This window comes from Anguilla rostrata, chromosome 15 (genome assembly GCF_018555375.3).
Source record: "Anguilla rostrata isolate EN2019 chromosome 15, ASM1855537v3, whole genome shotgun sequence".
Lineage (NCBI taxonomy): Eukaryota > Metazoa > Chordata > Actinopteri > Anguilliformes > Anguillidae > Anguilla > Anguilla rostrata.
In genome coordinates this window covers 5,797,185-5,823,240 of record NC_057947.1, presented here as the reverse complement: position 1 = coordinate 5,823,240, position 26,056 = coordinate 5,797,185, and the positions used below count along the sequence as shown (strand labels likewise).

General features: G+C 46.5%; 1 protein-coding gene across 1 annotated transcript in view; it reads right to left on the bottom strand.

Annotated features, from left to right (window-relative positions):
• LOC135241264 (partitioning defective 3 homolog B-like) overlaps positions 1-26,056 on the bottom strand; it is a 52,584-nt gene that overhangs the window by 10,729 nt on the left and 15,799 nt on the right. The window contains exons 7-17 of the mRNA XM_064311499.1: positions 25,633-26,039; positions 25,164-25,303; positions 24,570-24,698; positions 17,576-17,761; positions 16,050-16,220; positions 13,336-13,444; positions 12,846-12,976; positions 12,539-12,707; positions 8,557-8,589; positions 4,469-4,681; positions 2,422-2,608 (exon numbers count right to left, since the gene is read on the bottom strand). Of these exons, the coding sequence (XP_064167569.1) occupies positions 2,422-2,608; positions 4,469-4,681; positions 8,557-8,589; positions 12,539-12,707; positions 12,846-12,976; positions 13,336-13,444; positions 16,050-16,220; positions 17,576-17,761; positions 24,570-24,698; positions 25,164-25,303; positions 25,633-26,039 (1,875 nt within the window). The remainder of the gene's footprint in view (positions 1-2,421; positions 2,609-4,468; positions 4,682-8,556; positions 8,590-12,538; positions 12,708-12,845; positions 12,977-13,335; positions 13,445-16,049; positions 16,221-17,575; positions 17,762-24,569; positions 24,699-25,163; positions 25,304-25,632; positions 26,040-26,056) is intronic.

Genomic DNA, 26,056 nt, shown 5'->3' with positions numbered 1-26,056 from the left:
TCTGTTAGAGGATTTAAGTTTGGCAGGGGGAGTGAATCACATCGAGGGCTTTGAATCCTCGTGGTAATCGCAGTACAGACTTTCATACTGCACCAGAGCTAAGAGAAAGAGCAGGACAGAGCAAAGCTGGAAAAGCAAAAGCGTGGTGTCACAGTGCACGCTTACCGTTCTTACAGTGAGCTTAAATGTGCCTGTGCTCCAGTAAGTACTTCATGTGTACAAGCATATTAAAAACCAGAGTAGGAGCAAGACACTAACTGCCCATTACACACTGCACCAACACGCACAGGGAGAGTTGTGTGCGATGGAAGGTCAGTTTCTGAGAAAACACATGCATGTACACATGCACACACATGCACTGCAGTCACACAGGCAAACACAGAAACATACTATACACAAACAAGCACAGAGTACGCACACATACTATGAATACACATACATGCACACGCACGTACACACACACATACTGTAAACACACGTGCGTGGGCACACACACACAAACACGCAGACATGCACACGCGCATCACACACAGGCACGCACATTACACACACACACACACACACACACACACAGGCACGCACATTACACACACACACACACACACACACACAGCACATTACACACACACACACACACACACACACACACACACACACACGCACATTACACACACACACACACACAGCCAGCAGAGCTACAGACATACTGCTGGGAGAGTTTAACTGCATTAGTCTCCTGAGAGATCTGGACAGCCAGAGAAACTCCCTCCTGTTACCTTCAGCAGGGAAACAGCATTTCTGGAGTAGGTTCCTACAGGGCAGAGCTTACACCAGCAGCACTCATCATACACCCTTCAAATCTTGATGCCTGCAGTCTTCTATAAATCATCACATTTCATTTGACTTTTTTCGTTTTGTGTGACCTTTCTCAGGGGGCGACATAGCTCAGGAGGTAAGACCGATTGTCTGGCAGTCGGAGGGTTGCCGGTTCAAACCCCGCCCTGGGCGTGTCGAAGTGTCCTTGAGCAAGACACCTAACCCCTAACTGCTCTGGCGAATGAGAGGCATCAATTGTGAAGCGCTTTGGATAAAAGCGCTATATAAATGCAGTCCATTTACCATTTCTTTAACCATGACCAGTAAAACCATTCCACAACCATCTTCATTCATGTCTTCCCAGTTAAATGAAAAGTTTGATTTAACACAAACTATTGTTAATACAAACCGTACGCTCTTCTATGTACTGTGCCTTTAACTACTTTTGAACAAAATTCTTTATTTTACCACTGGACTACACTGATCAATTATTTTTACTGCATATTCTTGATAGATAGAGTTAGTTTTATCCTTTTTAAAATCACTTTCAATAGTGCCATTCCTATTTTTAATAAGCATTTTTTCCAAGGCATTTACAAGGCAATGTCGTGGAATGTTGTGGAACTCTCTGCTGAACCATCATTGCTTAAATGTTTGAAAACATACATTTCACATTTTCATCTATAATTTACACACTGGCCATGAGATGTTTACATTAATGAATATTAAAGCGCGCAGATGAAATTAGCATAAGTCTATGGCGCAGCGCATGAAGAAACACTTCACAGGGGGAAAAAAAAGATGTTTTAAGAATAAGAGAGGACTCCTTCAGGCTGCTCAGGAAACAGGAAGCTCTCCAGCTGGAACTCAGGATGAAGGAAAACTTCCACTCGTCTGACAGCACACTCGCCCACAGAGATTCACAGGGAAGACTGTGTTCTGCGCTATACTACGCTAGTACAACTACACACACAAACACACGCATTCGCTTTCTCATGCACACACACACACACACACACACACCCATGCTCAAACTGCACCACACCTTCATGGTAGTCACTCTCTTTCTTTCCCCCTCTCTCCAAATTCAAAATGCAAATATTCAAGTATATTTGTACATATAGCAAAGGTGTAAAGCAGTTCTAAGCTTTAGCAAAGATAATAGTGCTGTCTGCATCACCCTCTCTCTGAAATTATAATTCATATTCTAATCCATATTCATAATGGAGCTTTATAGGGGTGACAATCAGAAAATGTTATGTTGCAAAAAGCAATTAAATTCAGCGGGAAAGGAAATTCAGCAGGAAAGACAGGAAATTATGGAGCAACCAAACAACAGAAAAAAGAGAGTGATCTCTTTATTACATGAATAAAATCCCTTTGTCATCCTCTCCCTTCCAGTGCTGTCACCGGTAATGTCTGCATGTATAAGTATTGGATGGGAGTGGCAGGTTAAGATCTACCTGGTGGTCAGTTGAGTAGGTACTTCATTCATTCTTCATAGAACACACTACTAGTAATGTGGAGCCGGCACCCCATTGGTAGAACTGACATTAAAGGACACAGACACAGAGTTGCATCCAGGAAACGCGGATAACTCCCTACCTTAAGAATGCAAATCCTTTCTTCCTCATCCTCTGGTCTTTCTCCTCTGTGCTCTCCATTTTCCCATCTTTCCCCAGCCCTTTGAATTTCCACTTCTCTCTCTTCTTCTCCTTTGTCTTCTTCTTTACCTGCCTAGAGGTGGCGCTAGTGGGGCTGCCCTGTCCAGAGCTTCCATCTGAGAGGTCATCTATAATGCACACACACACAAACACACACGCACGCACACACACACACACACACACACACACACGCACACACGCACACACGCACACACGCACGCACGCACGCACGCACGCACACACACACACACACACACACGCATGCACACACACACACACACACGCACGCACACACACACAAACACACACACACGCACAAATACAAGTCATCCACAAATATATTAAAATCTTCACAATTCACCTGCAACTGCAATTGAAGCCCTTGAAAGCCAGCATCACACGCTGTTCACTAAATGTTAAACTAGGGGCCTTGCTAATGCATCGTAAACCAGGGATTATAACTGCGCAGTTAGAGGGAAACTGAATTTATTCTGGAAAAAATTAAACCATGGCAATTTCAAACCTCACAATCAGGACTTCTTTTTAAGCACTTTTTCACAGACTAATAGCATGCAGATGGACAGGAAGACAGCCTTGCTGACAGAACCATCTGTTACTGACCAGTCTTTCTTTCATTCCTGCCCTCCCTCTCTCTCTCCCCTACCCCCTTTTCTATTCCTTTATCCCCCCCCCCACTTTCTATCTATCCCTCAGAACACACTACAAGGCAGACTTCAATTGAACGCTGACTCCCCAAGGCAATTCGCACAAGGAGATGAAACGCAAACAGAAAACAAAAGCAGACCTGAAGTTTTTAATGCGAGAGGAAACCTGTGCGGCTCTCATGCCTTCAGTTCCCGGGTATTATTCAGACATTCACCATGTCCTCCGAGGGTCGATTCAGACTAATATTCATCAGAAGCGCCTTTGTTCCAACAAGCGCTTAACAATGCTTAGTTTCCTTATTAATCCTAGCTCTATAAAGGGCAGCATGGGTGTGCAGCAATTCCTCTGTGTGCGTGTGCTGGCGTGAATTTGCATCACAGGTCAGCTGGAATGGCAGAGAACACCGCGTTCATCGCAGAATACACCGCGCTCACACAACCATCGCACGGGTAAAATGTTCAGTGTTAAATCAACTCTTACAGAGTACATATGGTCCCTACCGGACTCACACTGTACGTACTCTGTTAGAGCTGGAGTAGCACCCGACATTTTACTGAGCAAGAGCCTCACAGGCAAAGACAACGCTGCGTGAAAATAGAAAAACAAAACAAGAAGACTGCCCACAAGGACTTGTCTTATTGTCGTCTAATGTAAATAGATTCCAGCCATTCATCTTGCACTTTCCTTTTATCCGTATGCTATTATTAATATTTTTTCGCTATGGGAAACTGGGAATCGGGATTAAACCCTCCCTAATATGATCACTCTGTGCGCTGTTGAGGACTGCCAGAGGGATATGGTTATTTTTTTTTTTACACTCTTCTTTTCTGAACAAATGCAAGCATTTACTCTCTTCAGTGTAACTCCGGCCGTTTACACCCATCAGTGTTAATCCAGTGCGGATGTGGGGTGTGCCCAACACCACTGAGACGCACAGTCCAACATACAGGAGGCAAGGTCATTGGAAGAGAGACCCACTGTCTTGTTAACTGAAAGCCCAGTTCTGGTGCTGCTTTGTGCCACAATATGCTTATCTGTGTGTAGAAAATGTCCCAGGAAAGACTTTGGCTGCACAAACACGAGCGCATTTCTCCTACCGACGTGCTAAATCCCATTCAAAATTAGTATGGCTGCCATCCTATTTGGAAATGTGGACCCTTTTACAAATAGGTACATGAGGGATTTAATGAAGTCTGCCTCACGTATGCAGCCCACAGGGGAAATGTGTTGTGTGCACGCTAACTAAACAGAAGGCTAACTAACGCCTCAGGCCTTACCCTCACCGTGCTCCAGAGGGCCAGCGTAGGAGTCTCAGGCCTCACCCTCACCGTGCTCCAGAGGGCCAGCGCAGGACTTGTCCACGGCCGCCCGGAAGCTCTGGTTGCAGCCACGCCCTCGCGCCATGCGGGCCCGCGGGAGGAGGAGGAAGAGCAGCTCGCTCTTCCTCACCTCGGACACACCAGTTTGCTGGCTCTCCACAGAGCTGGGCTCCTGAATCTCCAACACTGGGTCTGACTCCTTCCCATGATCTTTCACTGCAGTTGGAGGGGGGGGGGGGGGGGTGATGGGAGAAGGGATGGTCACTGCACTGGAGGAGATTTTTTTAAAAGCCAGGAAGGACCAAAGAAAAGAGGAGCGGGCTATTGAGGAAGAACAAAAGAAGAAGAGAAGAAAGAGGAAGTTGAAGGAAAGCAACAGGGAGAATGCAAAGGAGATGAAGGAAGACGGTGAAGAAAGACAAGTGTGAGGATGAAATAAGAGAAGAGATGAAGGAAGGAGAAATCAAAAAAGGCTGAGGAGAGGAGAGGAGAAAGAAAGTTGAGAAACAGAAATGCATTGAGCATACACAAACAGGAAAGGCCAGTTGAACACTTGCCCTCAGTGATCGATACAGTTTTATTAGACATAAATTTTCCTTCCGAGGGAAACCGCGGAGGTCATTCATCAGGCTCTGGAGCCAGCCAGAGTTTCTGCTCCGGTGCATTAAAGCAGAGCCTCACAGGGAGGACTTATGGCCCAACAAGGCAACCGATGGAGGTTTTCCCTCAGACACTTTGAAAAGGGGGGGGGGGTTCTTTAACAAACCTCTATTACTCCTGAAAAACTCTGACAAAAGGATCTATTTAATGATGACGCTTGGCAGACTCATTTTGAAGCCATTCCAGAAGGATATTGAGCTTTTTTATGTGCAGTTGAAATACACTAATTGTCCGTTTGATGTAGGGGAAGGCACATCTCCCTGGGTAGGGAAAGGAGGGTGATCAACTGCATGAGAAATGTGCAGGATAGAGGGAGGGGTAACTTGGCCCAGGAAGACTTCTTAAATACACTGGGAGTGATAGTTATGACCACCGAGCTGCGGCCTGATCAGCTATAGATCACCTACAAATCACCTACAATCAGTCACTTAGAAATTGCCTCTCAATCCCCAATCAATCAAGACAGCGCCAGTCTACTGCTACTACTAACTATATCAATGCCAAAAAGTCTCCCTCTCTCTCTGCCTCACACGTGCACACTGTAACAGTGTTTGAAAACTCAAAGCAAAATGCTATAGCAAAATTATGTTCTAAAAAAAAAAAAAAAGTTTAGTAAATCCTCACTGAACCTCAACCACAGGAAACCTGACGCTGACTTCAGGCTCTAACTAAATAAACCAAGTTCTATGATATCAATATTCACAGTGATGATAAAATATTGATGCTTTTTAAGAGACCAGTGCAACATATGTTAAGAACATCAATCTGTAAGTTGCTTAGCGATGCATGCAGAGCTGGCAAGTGGTAAACATTAAGTTGTGAAAATGGGATTTATTAAGAGTTATAAATAGCAGGGAGAGGCTTCAGCAGTTCTGCCGCAGAAATGCTAGCTTGGATAAACGGGATTTGTGTCATGAATGTAATTGCTGCCGTCCCACTGCAGGCAGACGGAGCTAAACAGCTTTTAGGAGTTCCACACTGTGGAGTTCTAGAGTGCGTGCATATGTCTCTCTCACACCCAAACTGAGCGAATTCACAAAACTGGACTGGCTCCTGCAGTTACACCTGGCACTGGTTCCCCAGTGCAGCCCTGAGAGAAAGTGTAGTGTGTGTGTGTGTGTGTGTGTGTTCAGAGAAAGGATTAGCTCTGGATTACCTTGGTAAATGGTCACGCAGATTCCACATGCATGTGAGAAACATGGAATATCACGAAAGGACAAATGTAAAACAAATCAATGTGCTCCCGGTAGCGTGTAAACTGCGTGTGGGCGTCTGTGTTTGTGTCAGTGGGGGCCTCATGATGTGTAGAGCGAGTGCCCGTTTTGCGCAGTCTTCCGTGGGGCGACATAGCTCAGGAGGTAAGAGCGATTGTCTGGCAGTCGGAGGGTTGCCGGTTCAAACCCCGCCCTGGGCGTATCGAAGTGTCCTTGAGCAAGACATCTAACCCCTAACTGCTCTGGCGAATGAGAGGCATCAATTGTAAAGTGCTTTGGATAAAGCGCTTATAATCAGTCCATTTACCATTTACCATTCCTCCAGAGGAAGAGGATTTAAAAGGATAGCAGCCAGCGACAGGCTGGTTACTGTCAGGCTGTCTCCATGTCTCTATCCAGATCACAGGCTGCACAATCAGACGTATGGTATATTAAATCTTATTTCATATCATATCGATATTTCATATATCAGTTGTCACGTTTCTATTTACGAACACATTCATAAAAACAGATTTACCTCAGGTACTGATTTAACTTAAGGACTTCAGTTAGTCTGTTAGACTTCAAATGTATCCGTTAACACAATGTGAATGCGTTTCTCCATTCCATACTCACATACATAGTACATATCTTTTCACGCACACATAAGTGGGACTTACATTGTGACTGGAAAGACCACAGAACAAACAATGTGATTGGATGGAATGCCAGCATAACAGCTTGATTGGACAGATTGAAGGACTAACACTGTGATTGGTCAGACCGCAGGACTAACATTGTGTGTGCTACAGGTTCATGTGAATGTTCAGTGCATGTTCAGTCACACGAGGGGTGGTTGCCTGGTGGGGACACCTTGAGCTTCCAGACACCAACACTGTGCTGCACCCTAAGCTCCTCCTGAGGACCAAACACAGGGCGCAGATGGTTCTCCCTGAAGCAGAAGAATCCATCATTCCAAATCACCCCAGCATGCCTGCTTTCAGCTCCAATCAAACACGAGCTCCTTCTCACTCCCAAAGTGAGACAGAGGAAAGCGGCTTCAATGGCCCTGCTTTTTGGCTGAGAGCCGACCGCCTTGCCTTCGAAGTCAAAACTGCACGGGGGGGGAACAAGACGCGACAACAATCAGCCCGGCACTCTGCTGGGGCCTGGGTCCAGTGCATTGCTATTTGCAGCCTGCGCGCAGAGTGCATTATGGGAGCGGCACTGAGCAGGCGCTGCAGGAGGAACTGAACTAAAGCGCCAAGCAGAGCGAGCGCAAAACCGAGCGATGTGAGCGAATCGGGGAGGATAGGTGAGAGAGAGAGAAAAGGAGGAGAGGAGAAAGAGAGGAGAGAGAAAAAAAGGAGGAGGAGAGAGAAAGAGAGGAGGAGGAGAGGCAGAGGATGGTTTGTAAAGTGCTCCTGGGAGCGGCGGGAGGTGGGTAACTAGAGAGTAAGGGAGCGTGGAAGCGGAGTGGTGTAGAGAGAAAAGGAGGGAGGGTGGCAGTACGTAGTTGGAGCGGGAGGGAGAGGAGAGACGCGAGTCGTGTGCGTACACTTTCAGAGAGGTTTCACAGCGGCAGCTCTTAAGAACATGCTGTTAAAGTAACCTTAAAGGAGTTTGGCCCTGCTGAACTCACAGCGTCAAGTAAAGTGTTTGTCAGCCTGGCAATAACCATTAGCCCCTCCGGCGAAAACCTCAGGAAAATGGACCCCTTTATGAAACACATTAACACCCAGATTTCACATTACGGAGACCGAATCACACCGTCCGACAGAAAATCCTTTCAGGTCTCAGCTTATTTTGGTCTCTGCAGTTCAGGGGACCAAAGCTTCATTTAGTCATGGTTTCTGTATCTGCGTGTGTGTGTGTGTGTGAAACAGAGAGTGTGTATGTCTGTGTTCAATCCACATCATTCATGCGCTGAATAATTTCAAAAGCAAGGCCGTCCTTGAGATTCAACGCTAATTTAATCTACCAATCAAAACAAACATACAGTAGAGATAATAACTATAGAAATCTCACGTGATCATGTGTGCATGATATGCTGATATAAAGGAGAGGAAATAAAAACCATTCATCAAACTAATCTAACTGATCTAACATTAGCCATAAGAATGAATAAGCCCCCCTTTCCCCTGCGAACCCAGCACTCTACTGGGGTGGTGCATATTCACGTGCGTGTGCGTGTGTGTGTGTGTGTGTGTGTGTGTGTGTGTGCAGAAAGGGACTCACCTGGCTCCTCCAGAGGTCCCATGCCATTTTCATCTGGGGAGAAGGAGGGGGAGAGGGAGGGAGGGGGAGATGGTAAGAGAGAGAGCGAGAAAGAGCGCAAAAGAGAGAAAGGGGGGGGGAAGGGGGTCAGGTGAGGAGCAAAAACTCTAATACAAAATCAGCCGCTGGAGATTGATCAGGAAACCGGGCAGAGAATGAGGAACAACACACACTCCATTCACACCTGCAGAGGCCTGGTACCATCCTGCACCAAATCCTATGGCATCACAATTCCCTGTCTAACATGCAGCCCACATCTACACGGTTTCCATTTCTGTATTGACACCGTACGTTGCTGTTCTCGTCTTTGCTGTGCTGCAGAACATGGACGTCACATTGTCATCATCTGTCCAGTAATTTTAATGAGACTGAAAGTGCTTCGCACATTTTGGTACATGTTGGAGTGTTGCTGCATGCTAATGTAGCTGATATAGATACACAGGAACAGCAAGGAATTGGCATCGGCCACACCGATGCAATAACAGCTTTTCATTAAGCTGCAATTTCTTTAAAATACTTTCTTTCCCTATGCCATCCATTTTAACAGCAGATAGATGAGAAATATGAGAGAAAAAGAGAAGGCAAGATAAGGAATATTAATATTCATGCGTAAATAAGAGGCTAAATTAATGTTTTTCTCACATGGTATCGCTGCTTTGGCAATATGATACAAGAAGCACATAAAGCAGAATGATTCAAATGAGTTTGAGCTTGGAGTTTGGATTTGAAAAAGAGATAGGCAGAGACACACGGCGATAGATTTTTCATTTGTTTTTATTACATCAATAAAAGCCAGAAAAACATGCGATGGGATTTGAAGCTTCCCCTTTTAAAACCAAAATGAATCTTGACCTCTGACATTGTTGCACTGTTACATAAAACTCAGATACAAATCTGCTTTATAGCTGCAAATTGCAAATGCCCAATGTACTAAATGAAATCACATCCACAGACGCACAGTATAATATGTGTACGTAAAAACAGTACTCATGTTCAGTATTCCAGCGTGCAGACATAACCCTTCAGAAACCAGGCAGAAGTGCAGTCCCCGATGCTTATTTTGCCTTTTTACTCACGTGGGTGTTTTAGCCTGATAAAGCAAACCATTAAAGAGGAGCTTTTAGCATTTCCGAAATTTGTAGTTTCATTAGAATATGGTGCCAAGGTTTCTGGACTGTACTCTGAGCAATATAAATAATTAGCAAGTGTTCTTAATGGCTACTTATTTAGGGAGTTACCAGCACCCAATAACAGCATAATTGACTTTTTTTTTCCATCTGATGAGGTGGTTTATTTATGCCAGAGGTACAGAAGGCAGGAGAAGAAAGGAGGCAGGGGAAGTGGAGAAAAAGCACAACCAATCAGAAGAGTTTGTCTTGGAGAGTGCACCAATCAGAGCTTCCCTCTCAATGACAGTACACAGGGCCCCCTCTGGAGGACTGTGCAACACTCGGAGCTCCTCAGGGTGAGCAGAGTAAAACCGCCATAACCACTCCCCCTTGCCCCTCCCCCTGTGACCTCATTTCACTCATTCCGGTGAGACGAGACAAATGGAACGCATTCAGACACCTCCGATGCAGAGGAGGAAGCCAATATGGGAAGCTAATGAACTGTAACTGAAATTCTGCTGCGTCTCACGTTTTAACAAAATGAAATACAGTGTTCCTCACCCTCTGTCTAATGGAAAAAAATAAATCTGGTCATCCCAAGCCATTATGGGGAAATGTGTTGCAGTATACTTTTTTAATGGTGTGCACGCTTTATTATTAATAACAACAATTATAATGCCCAGACTAATGACCAGACTACTAAGAGGGCCGCCATGAAGTGAAAAAGCAATTTTTGTGTGACAAAAAAAAAACTGATTCATGCCCACAGTAGAAAGGTCTTTAATCTGCACAGCCCACAGAAGCTGTGCGTTAGTGTTCGGGTCTGCCAGAGTGATTTAAAATACAATCAAAGGAAACGAAGGGCATTCAAATAATACCGCAAACTCCTCTGTGTTTCAGCTCTACGGGCAGCATTCATTAATGACTTAATTCATACAGCAGACGACATTAGGGAATTTATTAAAATAAGTTATTGAGTGCATTAAAGAAGCAACGCGGACAGCAATAGCAATGAGCACGGACAGGGAGGAGCTGAAGACAGAGAATCAACATTAAGCTGCGTACAACTGCAACGGCTTCATCTGTACCTAGTGTCTCACAATTAGCTGGAGGAGCAGGGGTGTCAGACTCCAGTACTGGAGATCTGCAGCATCTGCTGCTTTTTAGTGCGTTTCAGCACTTCGGTGATTACATTAATGGCACCGAGTGTGTCCACACACTTTGTGTACGATGTCTAATTTAGCTTCTGATTGAAAGGAAGCCACAAAAAAAACCTGCGAGGCAACGTTGCCCTCTAGGACTCGAGTTCAATACTACAGCTAAAGACCAACCCACAGACATCACGCAAATGCCACATACAGACAAATGATGCCCTGTAAGACCTATGCAGTGTTGACACTGCAGCAAACTCAGAGCCACATTGGACAGCATTCACGCTCATTAAGCAGAAGTGCCAAACAGTAGAGACATATTAAAATTCAGGATGTGAGGTTTCACTCTGGGTCTGGAGAAATCAAGATAAACAGCCAATGTACTTTCACATGACACATTTCATATATACAATAAACATATATGCATAGTAAATCTATCACCGTAATCACCCCGTTCTGAGTGCATGTGTGCATTATTACAGTCTGTACGCATATGTGACGTTTTGAACCACAGGACATATAGGTTCTGGGCTCTTATTCAGCATTCAAACAACAAAGTAAAAATCCATACGTGTAGGTATTACTGGATGACAGTCAACCGCAACGGTTTTAAAGGCAACTTCTACAGTAGACCGAAAAAAAAACGTGATGGTATATGCCTACTGGTTGCTATGGTGACTAAATCAAATACACCCTCCAGCTGCGCTCCAGAAGCTCCGCATGTTGCTCGGACTTCGTTTTGCAAACAGATAAATCCACGTCCGGTTTGTCGTCCACGGCAGTGGCATACGGGAGAAGTTGAGAAATTTCCAATAGGGGCGGCAAACTCCATCTGCCACCGCAGGAATCTCCTTCTGCCACCGCGAGAGGCTCAGTCTGCTACCGCGACAAGCCCCACTCACCGCAGCGTTGGCGGTGTTAGCCGTCGTTCTCCCGTCAAGAACAACAAGTTGCCGGTTTTCCATCCACCGCCTACCGAACAGCGTCTGAATGCGGCATTAGAGCTCTCCGACTATTAGGAGTGGAGGACGGGCCTATAGAACACACGCGTGTTAAATGCATTAAAATTACGTGATATGTTTAGTGTAGATGATGCAGCTGGGTGTTCAAATGCCCTTATTTCACACGAGGTAGCTAATTGTTAAAATAAGTTCAGGTCACATGATGCTGCTGTATTAAAAAATGTAGGTGCATCACATGATGGTGCTGTGCGTTAAACTGGGCTTGCATCATGTGCTTCATTATGTATCTACACAGCAACTGTTATCACTGGAGCCCCTTTAGAGTGGTGATGGTGAAGCAGATGAACTGATGACCTGTGTCCAAGATGCAGATTGATAAGAGCATGTGGGCGTAAGAGCATGTGCAGAAAGACACACTGCTCTCTTTTTAACATCAAAGAGAGAAAATAGAAACATTGAGTTCCTGTATCAGTCCTCTATTTTCTCTTTTTTTCTATTTTTGTATCACCACTGCACATCAGGCGAGAAGAGGGCCATCCTCCCTTCTGCTGCTGGGAAGATTCAATCACACACCCCCGCCCCCCCCCGCCCGCCCGCCCCCACCCATGCTTATTCCCTGACTCCTCCAGCACAGTCTGTGCTCTTTATGGATACACAGGCGATATGGCCAGCAGCGCTGTCTCTCATGTGCCCGAGGTCAGGGGAACGCTCTGTGGCTTACCCGGGTCCGTACTCCCGGGTGCTCGGGGGAGTGGGTGCCGAGACTGCCTGGGTGGGGGGGGACCGCCATAGCCTGGCTCCTGGGCCAGCTCCGCTCTGGAGAGAGACAGGATCGGACCAAAATCACATACGTGTTCAAAGCTTGCAGCTGTGACAGAGAAAAGCAGTGACTAGTATATACAGCCTCATATCCCCTTTCAATGTTTTTATCCATCATACCATATTAAAATCCATTGTTCAGTACCATCGTAGTCCTGAGTATAGTGATAGGCATCGTATGATAAGCGTATATAAACAGTCTTTCAAGCATCAGTCTGATGGAGGGGAGGATGCAGGGGATCAGACCCTGACTGTCTGGGAGGAAAAGGAGAGAGGTCCTTTTCATGGTCATCTGGTCCATGCACGTTTTCATGATGCCCATTAGTTATGCCAAATGGAACTGGACCAAGACAGGACCGTATAAGAAGTATGTAAATCAGCAATTAAGCGAGTATGTCTCAAAATGAGTTATTTAGTAATTATGTAAATAAGTAACTTGAGTGAGTGAGCAGTTTAGCTGTGCCTAATAAAAAAGAATAGATATTCATGTAAATATCTAAAATGTCCCTCATCTCTCACAAAAACATCAAACTAAAATAATATTAAAAACCCAGAAAGTTGATTATCCCTTCAATGGCTTTGCCGAACAGATATTACAAGCAAGTCAAATGAACAAAGTTTTTCCCTTTTCCCAGGTGTGTATGCGAGCACAGGTTTGAGATGGCAGTTGTAAGCACGCAGGTGAGAGAGCTCGCTCACCCCCAGGCCTTTCCCAGAGGAAGGCGGGCACGGCGGTGTGGGCGGGGCCGGCCGGCGTGTCAGTCAGCCTCAGCTGGGCCAGAGGCACCTCTCCGGCTTGCTTGGGAGGCTGTAACAGGGAGAGAGTCTCAGTGTCACACACACCTCTGACCTCTGACCTCTGACACTGAAGCTGTCGCATCATCACAGACATGGATGTTACTTCTACACAATGAGAGGGGAGGGGAGGAGAGGAGAGAAGAGAAGAGGAGGGGAGAGCAGAAGATTAAGGGACCCAGTGACTGGCTAAAAGCTTCCACATCTGTTCAAAAGCTTTCATCTTCTGTAATACCTTTCTCTCCAGCTCTCGCTCTCTTTCCGTCACTCACTTATTCTTGTCACCTCTCCCTTCACAATACCCTGCATTTCTGTAAAATTGCACATAATTGCTCTTACACCTTTCAGAGAAACACAAGGATGCTGTTTACTGTAGGCCAGCAGTACTGTGATTTTCTATTAAGGAACGTTTTCAATATAAAGTACCTAAATTATGTGCTCTTAAATGACTGCTGGAAAATATATGTAAGAAATAATGAAATAAAACACCTTCAGATTGAGTTCCTTTCGACTTTCGGGAAAAAGGCTCGCTGACGGAAAATTACAATAATTTACATCCAAATGGAATCGGGGCGAAATTGTGTGTCAACAAAATGTAGCGTCTGTGCAGCTTTTAATGCAATCATATAATTGGCCAGCCTTCATTTGTCAACATTCATGGGTTTCTTTCCTCGGGGCCAGAAGCAGTCAAACAGTAAATGAACACAGCGCCTCTATGATGAAAGAGGCAGTTAAAGTGCATTCTTTAAACATGCCCCCTTTCAGTCAGGTCCCGCGTTGTTAAATTTGGAATAATAAAAAATATTGTCAAGCGATAAAATATTCATTTGAAAGCAGTATTTTATCTTTATGAAAAAAGAGCTACATGAATGCACAAGTGAAGCTTGCGCTGCCTGACATTGTTTTTCAGTGGGGGAAAACAACAGAGAAACCGCACGTACCATTATCACTGTGATGCCAAACCCAACAGTGAGCGTTCTCTAGCATCCACCTGGTTCTGTCTGTCTGTCTGTCTGTGCGTGTGTCTGTGTGTGTGTGGGCATGGGCGTGTGTGTGTGTGTGTGTGTGTGTGTGTGTGTGTGTGTGTGTGTCCTCCCTGAAAGCAGGATATAAAAGTGTGACTTGCAGGTTTATGTAAGGGTGCAGTGTGTGTCCTGGCTACATCACACACACAGCTACCTACTTCAACACTAACATCACACACAGAGCTACCTGCTTCAGATCTCACATCACACACAGAGCTACCTGCTTCAGATCTAACATCACACACAGAGCTACCTGCTTCAGATCTCACATCACACACAGAGCTACCTGCTTCAATACTAACATCACACACAGCGCTACCTGCTTCAGATCTAACATCACACACAGAGCTACCTGCTTCAGATCTAACATCACGCACAGGGCAACCTGCTTCAACACTAACATCACACACAGAGCTACCTGCTTCAGATCTCACATCACACACAGAGCTACCTGCTTCAGATCTAACATCACACACAGAGCTACCTGCTTCAGATCTCACATCACACACAGAGCTACCTGCTTCAGATCTAACATCACACACAGAGCTACCTGCTTCAGATCTCACATCACACACAGAGCTACCTGCTTCAGATCTCACATCACACACAGAGCTACCTGCTTCAACACTAACATCACACACAGGGCTACCTGCTTCAAAATTAACATCACACACAGAGCTACCTGCTTCAGAACTAACATCACACACAGAGCTACCTGCTTCAACACTAACATCACACACAGAGCTACCTGCTTCAACACTAACATCACACACAGGGCTACCTGCTTCAGATCTAACATCACACACAGAGCTACCTGCTTCAGTACTAACATCACACACAGAGCTACCTGCTTCAACACTAACATCACACACAGGCTACCTGCTTCAATCTAACATCACACACAGGGCTACCTGCTTCAGATCTAACATCAACACAGAGCTACCTGCTTCAGATCTCACATCACACACAGAGCTACCTGCTTCAGATCTCACATCACACACAGAGCTACCTGCTTCAGTACTAACATCACACACAGGGCTACCTGCTTCAATACTAACCTCACACACAGGGCTACCTGCTTCAGATCTAACATCACACACAGGGCTACCTGCTTCAGATCTAACATCACACACAGAGCTACCTGCTTCAGATCTAACATCACACACAGAGCTACCTGCTTCAGATCTAACATCACACACAGAGCTACCTGCTTCAGATCTCACATCACACACAGAGCTACCTGCTTCAGATCTAACATCACACACAGAGCTACCTGCTTCAGTACTAACATCACACACAGAGCTACCTGCTTCAATACTAACATCACACACAGAGCTACCTGCTTCAGAACTAACATCACACACAGAGCTACCTGCTTCAGATCTCACATCACACACAGAGCTACCTGCTTCAGATCTCACATCACACACAGAGCTACCTGCTTCAGATCTAACATCACACACAGAGCTACCTGCTTCAATACTAACATCACACACAGAGCTACCTGCTTCAGATCTAACATCACACACAAGGCTAACTGCTTGAGCACTAATGTCACACTTCCTATTTTGGCAGAACCAGGCTGTGACCTACCGGGCTGGGCCGGGCGGGGCCCCGCAGCAGAACCAGCTGGATCATGCCCCGCAGATTCCCCTTCATGGACATGGACCGGCGCAGCGTCTCCATGGCAACGTGGTTGGATTTCCCCAGCAGAGATTCCCCATTCACCGCAATCAGCTGATCATTCACACACAGCCGGCCGTCCTGGCGCACAGTGAGATCGCTGATAAAGATCATTATTATTTCTGCCATTATCATCATCATCACCATTTCTGAGGTGTAGCTGCCCCACTCTTACTGCCCAGATTTTTTTTTTTCTTCTTTTGTTAGCTGCCAAAGAAAATCAAATTTGTTGTGTTTGAAGAGGCTTAGGACAGCTGCAAGCCATGTCAGAAAACTGTGAACTGTGACATTATAGAACTCTTTACCTGTTTGACATTGAGAACACTGAGCAGACAACTTCCTCTCATTTCCTCTCATCCTGAAAACTTTGTCACTTTGTCTTACGGATTCACAATACTGAATCTATCATTGGATTTTCAACCATTTCAGTGGATTAACATTAAAGAAGTTGCATAATTTCTACACCAATTCACACACTTGGTAGGAGTGCTACAACACAATATTCCAAGTTTGAGCCCCATCAAGTACACATAAACTAAATGTTTTCAAATATAGCATAAGCCCAGTATATTCCGAATTTAATTAATGATATGTCATACACATGCACAATGTATACACACAACTAAAATAATACTGCATACAGAATGGTAGATATAGTAAAAGACAGTAAATCCCACTACATTTGTTTGAATGACAAGAACCTTCTCAGGGAAGACGTCTTGTTCCAATGCCCCACTGTTTATAAGTTTTAACAGGTCTACACATCTACTAGAATAGATGCGCAGTATAAATTATGGCCTTTGTCGATTAGACAGCAGAAATGTTTCATTGTCATCCCAATAAAGTCTGTTTTATTGAAGAGTAAGATAAGAATGGAATGCAGCACTCAAAGACTGGTTTAATCGATGCTTACTGTGAATGTGCACAATACACAGCAGTCTGCTTATACAGTATGTGTGATCCATACTGCATTCTTGAGCAAACTTGTCACGGTACTAAAAAGACTGAGGTAGAATCTTCTGGTCACACCTTTGGGGGAAACTGCAGTGTGGTACTGCACCCCCCCCCCCTCCTACACTGCAGCAGCTCAGACTCCAGAGAGAGCCGGCCTTGAACCCCTCTCCCAGGGCAGAGCACCGGCATCCTCCCACTAATTACAGCACAGCTTTTAATTAGCATTAATGTGGCTGCGGAGGAGAGGAGAGGAGAGTGCAGCGAGAGGAGGAGGAGGGAAGCAGTCTCTCTCACAAACACACACACACCTACCCACGCACGCACACACGCACACACATGCATGCACTCGAACACCCTATAGCAGACCCATGTGCATTGCACTGCAGGGGTGAATGACCAGTCTAGAAGGACTCAATGGCCTATGCTACTTGGAGTTATTCAGGCTGCACATTAAGGAGGGACCCTGTGATTTTGGGGGGTACCTTGTAGGCCGCCCCGCCGTGGATGACGGACTTGATGAAGATTCCGAGATCAGCCCCCGTCTCGCGGGACTGGTTCCCCTTCAGGCAGATGCCCAAACCAGCCGAACCGGAGTCATTCAGAGGGATCTCAAACTTCAGCTGCTCTCTCCTCTTCTCCGAGCACTGCGCCCCTGTCTGCTCCCCTTTCTGAGAGAGAGAGAGAGTGTGTGAGGTAGAGGTAGTGAGTACACAGTTGGGGGTGAGGAGAGAGAGAAAGAGAGGGGGCGGGGGGAGACAGAGGTACAAGTGGAGAGAGGGTAAGGGGGAGGGACTCAGAGAGAGGGATGGTAAAAATTATTGGCATTGTACATCAACACTGAAAGCAGCAGCAGAAAGCATGTTACTTAGAGAACAGTGCAAAAATCGATCCCCCATTTCAGGGCATGAAAATGTTTGGGACAAATGGTGCCACAAGTGTTTATGATTGCCCAGGTGTGTTCAAATCTAGTTTTGATTCAGAACTTTTGATTGCCTTTAGAGTCTTTGTCCCAAACGGTATGGAGCTCACTGTATGTTGCATATAGCATGCATGTCCTATAAACAATACAATCTCTCTCACGTGCACACACACACACACACAGCCCTTCATTTCATTGCCTTTAATTCACAAACCATTAGTAGTCCATGCCTTTCATGTATAATCAGGATTCAGTGTTTTGTGTGAGGGATGGGTGGATGTGTACTATAGTGCTGCTGTTATACTCTGTGTCCCATTAAAGCCACTTCAGCTCCAAACTTCGCTTTTGCACCGTTTATCTTGACAGGTCTCAGGAATGGTGCAATTCACCACCCATTTTCCTCTCAGTTTATATCTCCTACGGACTGAAAACCGGCCCCTAAATCCAGCGCCACGGCTACTGGGCTAAAGGCTGGTTTATGCAGAGAAAATAAGCACGCCTTACTACTAAGAACTGCTAACTATCAGTCACTGCTAACAAACTACAACTACCGCTCCTACTCGTACTACAGCTCCCACCTCACACTGCTCAGGGGCATTCCGTACACACAGAAAGGAAGTGGACAAAGCCACATGAAACACTTTTGCTCCTGAAATGCGCCCCAGCCCCCTCCCTCAGAGTGCCTCTGAGAGCGTGCTTATTATGGTGGGGAGGGGGAGGCTGATTACATGCCTTCTCTGTGTCACTCAGAATTAAAATGAGCGTTTCAAAGAGCAGGATTAAAGGGTCTGGAGACATTCAATTAAGATGAAATCTGCTGCACTTAACCGTGGGCAGCGTCTGGCAACCCGGAGAGTGCTGGAAGAAACTGCACCTATTAATCCTTTTAAAGGGCCAGCACCATTACACCATAAAGCACCAACCCAACACACTGCGCTGCGCTCCACAACACTGCACCAACCCAACACACACTGCGCTCTATAACACTGCACTAACCCAACACTATACTGCACTCTAAAACACTGCACCAACCCAACACACACTGCGCTGCGCTCCATAACACTGCACCAACCCAACACACACTGAGCTGCACTCCACAACACTGCACTAACCCAACACACTGCGCTGCGCTCCATAACACTGCACCAACCCAACACACACTGCACCAACCCAACACACACTGCGCTCTATAACACTGCACTAACCCAACACTATACTGCACTCTAAAACACTGCATTAACCCAACACACACTGCGCTTCGCTCCATAACACTGCACCAACCCAACACACACTGCGCTGCGCTCCACAACACTGCACCAACCCAACACACTGCGCTGCGCTCCATAACACTGCACAACCCAACACACACTGCACCAACCCAACACACACTGCGCTCTATAACACTGCACTAACCCAACACTATACTGCACTCTAAAACACTGCACCAACCCAACACACACTGCGCTGCGCTCCACAACACTGCACCAACCCAACACACACTGCGCTGCGCTCCACAACACTGCACTAACCCAACACACTGCGCTGCGCTCCATAACACTGCACCAACCCAACACACACTGCACCAACCCACACACTGCGCTGCGCTCCACAACACTGCACTAACCCAACACACACTGCGCTCCATAACACTGCACCAACCCAACACACACTGCGCTTCGCTCCATAACACTGCACCAACCCAACACACTGCGCTCTATAACACTGCACCAACCCAACACACACTGCGCTGCGCTCCATAACACTGCACCAACCCAACACACACTGCACTAACCCAACACTATACAGCAATCTAAAACACTGCACTAACCCAACACACTGTACTGCACTCTAAAACACTGCGCTAACCCAACACACTGTACTGCGCTCTATAACACTGCACTAACCCAACACTATACTGCACTCTAAAACACTGCATTAACCCAACACACTGTAATGCGCTCCATAACACTGCACTAACCCAACACACACTGCGCTGCGCTCCATAACACTGCACCAACCCAACACACACTGCACTAACCCAACACTATACAGCAATCTAAAACACTGCACTAACCCAACACACTGTACTGCACTCTAAAACACTGCGCTAACCCAACACACTGCACTGCACTCTAAAACATTGCGCTAACCCAACACAATATACTGAACTGTGAAACACTGCACTAACCTTACACATGGTTAGTGCTTTCTTAGCTAACAGACAGCACACTAACCTAACTGGCCTAATGCACACAATCACATACAGAAAACAGCACTGAGCTCTAAGACACCGCCTCCTTGGTTCTGCACCTACTCCCATTCCATAGTAGGTCCACCTTTAGCACTAATTCAGCTGGTAGTATTTTTATGGTTTTAGTTTACATTCTTATGGTGTTTTTCAGGACCTGATGTGGACGTAGGCTGTAAATATTTAGAATGAGCATTTTGGTTCTCGGTCAGCACTAGTGCATTAGTGAGATTTCACCTTTATTCGCTGGTGTAGGGAACGGTGTTAACCAGCTCTGGCACTATTGCACTACCGCTCATATTAACAGGGGGAATACACTTAAGTTCATCCTGTATTGCTCTCCTACATTACTCTGGACAAGAGCTGCTGGTAAATGAATGTAATGAGAGGCAATATAAAAGCACACAGTGAGTAGGTTGTGGTTCAGCTTGGTGTGTAGGCTCTGTAGACAGTCAGAGAGATGTGTGTCAGTTCCCTACCATGCCCTCAGGAGGGGTGGTACAGAAACATTAACAGCATGCAGCCCTACGGCTTCTGAAAAAACCGCAGCAGCAGTGCGGACCCTCTGATCTTTGCTGATCTTTGATCTTTTTGGAGTTTGTATCGTCTCAACTGGATCCCATAATTTGAGTCCCCCGCCCCCACGATAGGGGATGGGGGAGTCCGGGGCTCGTTCTATGGGTGCGGGACAGGCCACCTCACTAACCGCACCCTACTCATCAGTCCCTGATATGCCAGAAGTTGCCCACTCCCCACTGCCCTCTACTGGCCATCCCAGCACGCTACAGCCCAGCAGAACACACAAAATGTAGACTTTAAATACTGAAGAATTACGAAGTACAAATAAATGAAACGCGTGATCAGGCCAGTGTTAAATGGACATTTATTCCCGGACCGTAAGAGGGAAACATGCCGCGCCACGCTGGGTTCCCTGTAATCATCTATTCACCAGCTGCAGGGAGCCTGAACTAAACCAGCTTATTTTCCCAGGACCTTGAACATGAAAAGCTGCTCATATTTTTAGTTCCTCAGCTCAGCCCAGCCCGGGGTGTCTGCACTTCACAGCGCACGTCCCAAACACACACAAAGCCTGCGCTAGCTTTCGCCTGCTTAAACACAGGAGAGCGCCGCCGTGGCCCGCCCCTCTTGGTTTTATATAACATATTTAAAAAACCATTTGGAAATCACATGGTGCATTAACGTGTCTTATAGACCCACTGAACCAGAGTGGGGGATCAATTCCAATTTGTGTGTGTGCATGTGTTCGTCGGTGGAGGAGAGTGGAGTAAAATCTCTCCTGTGTAGATCACTGCCCATTCAGCACAACAGAAGCAATGGTGAATGGGGGAGTCTGGTTAGATACATCTCTTCACATGTGCATTTCTAGTACTGCACTGTTCCAGCCTCTCACCCAAGCATTACACTCCTGCTATGCTTTCCCCTGTCCATCCCTCCACACACGGTGACACTCACCTATTGATATTCCCACTGGGGATCAGTAATTAAATTTCACTGGGTGAAAACGTGAAATAAGACCTCCCTCCTCCCACTCGATGAAAGATTACCCAGAATGCTTTTAATGCACGGCCCGTGAGATTTCATCCCCATGGGTGAAATATGGAGCAGGTGAATCCTCTCCAGCCTGTATCTGCCTCCGCACACGAACACACACGTCCAGATGCCATCCACACTGGCACACACACACACACAGCCACGTAATGTATTTGTGTGATATGTACTGTGCATGGTTCTCTCTCCCTCTCTACCCCCACCTCCCCCTCAAGCACTTACACCGTTCCATCCTCACAATCACAACCAATTAGCTAAATTAAGCCCACTCACCCCCCCCCCATCCCGAAAAAACCCACTCACCAGGCAGGAAGCGAGAGGAGGGGGTCGTACAGACCTGATGTCAGTGTTTAACTCTGCATGAAGGGGCTACATTGTTGGGGATGAGGAGGGTTCTACCCTGAGGAAACGCGAAAGAGCTGCAGCTTTGATGCGATGTGTACTCTCCTGTGTCGTGGTACAGTGGTAGCAGGTCCCTGACTGAGGCTAGGTGTGATGGAGATTCTGGGAGAAGATTTCCATCGTACTCCTCTCTGCCCTCACTCCCCATCATCGACCCCAGCCAGAGACAAATGCACAAAGATCTCTGGGATATTTTATGAGGGCAGAGAACCAGGTGAAGGTGGAACCAAAGGAGAGCGGATCCAGGTGAGGGTGGAGATGAGTGAAGGTGGAACAAGGGAGGGTGGGGACAGGTGAAGGTGGACACAGCTGAGGAAGGAGTAAGCTGAGGGTGGAGACACGAGTCATCTCATTAAAAATGCTGACTGTGGCTGGTGCCGCCATTGTTGTGGCTCCTTTTAATTTCCAAAGGTTTTGCTTTAAGCATTTCACCTCCTCTGCTACATTATGTGGGTTCAGCTACAAGTATCTCACATGTGTCTGTGGCAGAAGAACCGAAGCTCATTTTATACCTTTTCTTGGAAAGTCAGATCTAATTATTTCATCTGCAGTGTTACTCCTCTCCAGCACCAGCCAAAGCTCCTGTGCGTGTGTGCATGTGTGTGTGTGTGTGTGTGTGTGTGCGCACGTGTGTGTGTAAAACCCCACCCCTCAAACCCACCTGCCTGCATGCTGATTGGATGAGGCCCACAGAGACAAATCATAGCAGCCCACCCCAGCACACACAGAGACGGCATTTCTCATCACAACCTTAATTCAGCACCAACCCCCTCACCCTGCGACGTGTCACCCCCCCAAAGAAACACATACAGTATACACACAAATATAACATGCATGCAAATGATTAACATGGGCAGGTTCATGGTAAGACTGGACATGCAGTTAAGGAAAAACTGGGAATGGAGTTAAGAAGAAATTGAAGGTGGATTTGAGGTAACATTCGGGGTTGGGCTTAAAATGGGACTTTGTCTGCCACGTGGTTTTTGGTTCACTGCATTATATGCATATAGTGCAATAGTGACAAAGACTCTGATTGGCTGTGTTTGTGGCCTGTCATAGCCCTTCAGAGAGGAAAAGCTTCCTGGTACTCAACAGAGTAAGGTCGCAGGGCCAAAACAGCCTGTGATCTATCGACGAATTAGAGTGCAAATAACCCAAAAGTAAACCAGCCTTGGAGCAAGCTTAGTTCTGGTTTGGCACCAACATGTGGATAAACCTAACCCTGTTTCATAAGCCCTGCTTCTCAACCATCAGAATTGCATGCTTACATGCCGAGCTGATGAGGTGGCAACAAGATGAAGAAGTGACATCACTGATTTCCTCTGTATACTAGTGCACTGTGGGTGTTTTCGTGTGTTTTGGTGTGTTCAATCTGATAAGAGAGAGAAAGTTCGAGAGAGATCAACCAAGAGACTGATTTCAGGAAAAACATCCGACACCAAACAAGCTTCGACCCCAGCCAGAAAGCAATCAGCTCTGATAAATGACTATTCTTTAATAACCACTGAAAAAGTTGGCAAAAGATAACGGGTTGGATTTAATCAGACACTTAAGACGCTTAAGGGCATATGCAATTCAGTCAAGCCATTCCGGATTAATCTGGTTCCTTATCTCAATAAAGACTACTTTGATATCAACGTGGAAAGTGGGAGGAGGAGCTTCTCACCAATGAAAATTGGTTTTCATGGAGAGGTTCATACTTATGGTTACAATTGATTGGTCGGACCACTTCTTAAAAAGTGTTTTTCATGCTAATAGTGTATAGTATGCAAAATTCAGTTCAACGTTCTGAGACATTATGAGACTCCTAACCAGCTCAGTACTGTAACCCAAAACCGCACACAGTCTGTACTGACAACCCCAACCTGCACATGCTCACTACTGACACCACTAACTTGCACATGGTCAGTACTGAGAGCCCTAACCTGCACATGCTCACTACTGACACCACTCACTTGCACATGGTCAGTACTGAGAGCCCTAACCTGCACATGCTCAGTAGTGAGAGCCCTAACCTGCACATGCTCAGTACTGAGAGCCCTAACCTGCACATGCTCAGTACTCTAGCTGTGTAAATGTTCACAGGCGCTGTGAAACACCCTAGTCACATGGATAAGTTCACTGTCCTCTGAATTAATATAATGATAGTTTTAGTGATTATGATTGGTTGTTTTATTGATTATGGTTGTGAGATGAGATGGTGTTGAGATGGTCACTGTTCAATGTAACAGAAGGACAGGAGAGCTGAGGTGCTGAGAGGAGGTTTATTAGTTATTATGGGATGGTACAGGGTTGTTGAAACGTGGGTTAATGATATTTACACAGTGGACACCCTTACCAGCTCTCTTGGGAGGAAAATCTGCTCCTGCCGGACCACCAGCAGAGACACCGTCTCTCCCTGCTTGGTGCTCCGCAGCATGGCCACCAGCTGCTCCTGCGTTCGGCCCGAAAAGTCCACCTCGTTCACCTGCAGGACGCGACGGGGCACCTGGGTCATCTCCTACCCTCCACCACAACACACCTGAACCATCATCTACATGCCTGTATCCTGTATCCTCCTCTGTCTCACACCTATACAGTCTTCTACCACACGTCAGTATCCTCATTTACCGAACACCCGTGAATCTCATTACTCATCATCTACCAACCACCTGTACTGCACAATCGATACCAAACTTCACACATTCATTTTGGATCACTCGTAGATCCACTATACTATAATCCAGACGTAATTCACAGCTTTAATGTACTAGACTATAGATGAGGTTGTGGTCCACAGTGTCACCGTACAGTACGATAAGGCAAGAAAAAGTATGCTAGTTTCCATCCCAGTAACCTAATGCTAACTCCACCTCTGCATTTGTCTAACTAAGTCCCAACTGCAGCTCAGTTTGTGGACATAGCCTCAAGCTAACTTCACATACTCACTGACCTCCAAAATCCTGTCACCTGACTTCAGACGGCCATCTTTGACAGCAGCTCCTCGGGGCAGGATGTTTTTGACCAAGATGGGTCCAGGACCATGAACAGAGGCGTCTCTCGTGACCACTGTGAAACCCAAGCCTTCTGGCCCTGGTGGGAGAGTAACAGTGACATTACACGCTCAGAATTCAACACGGAGGACCACAACCATGACAATCCCTCATTTTCTAACACTTGACACTTCAGCCAACAGACCTATCAATTCATTCAAACAAAGCATTCATCCATTGTCACAACCTCTAGATCGTTTTAGAAATAACACTCAATGTTTTTGTCAAAACGAGTCCCCTGACTGAGCTACATTCTCATCTGTTGTCCTAAATGAGCGCTGTTTGAGGCCATTGTGATAATGCATTTTTATTTAGTTATTCACTATTTATTCTTTTTTTTTTTGGGGGGGGGGGGGTTACATACTGTACCTTTCCTCAGCTCCACTTTCAGTTTCCTGCCCCCCTTCTTACTGGCCACACCCCCAGTCGGGGGGAGGGGGAGGGAAGGGCTTTTCTTCAGCAGGGGGCTGTGACTCTTTCCCGGTGGGGGCAGTGAGAGTGGGGCGGGGCAGGGGGCTGAGTTCAAGAGAGGGGCGGGGCAGGGGGCTGAGAGGGGGACAGCGAGAGGGGCGGGGCAGGGGGCCTCCAGGCCGCTCTGCGTCTCCTTGGAACGGGACAACGGTTCCGTGGTGAGCGGGAGGGGCGTGCCTTCGGGCCTTTCCAAAGTGTAGAGCTGACCAATCAGGCTCTTCTCATAGCGATCCCTGTTGAGGCCCGGCACAACCTCGAGGCGCACTGCAGGGGACTGCATCGCCTGGCTGAACACTTCCTGTGACCTGTGGAGAGGCGTGGT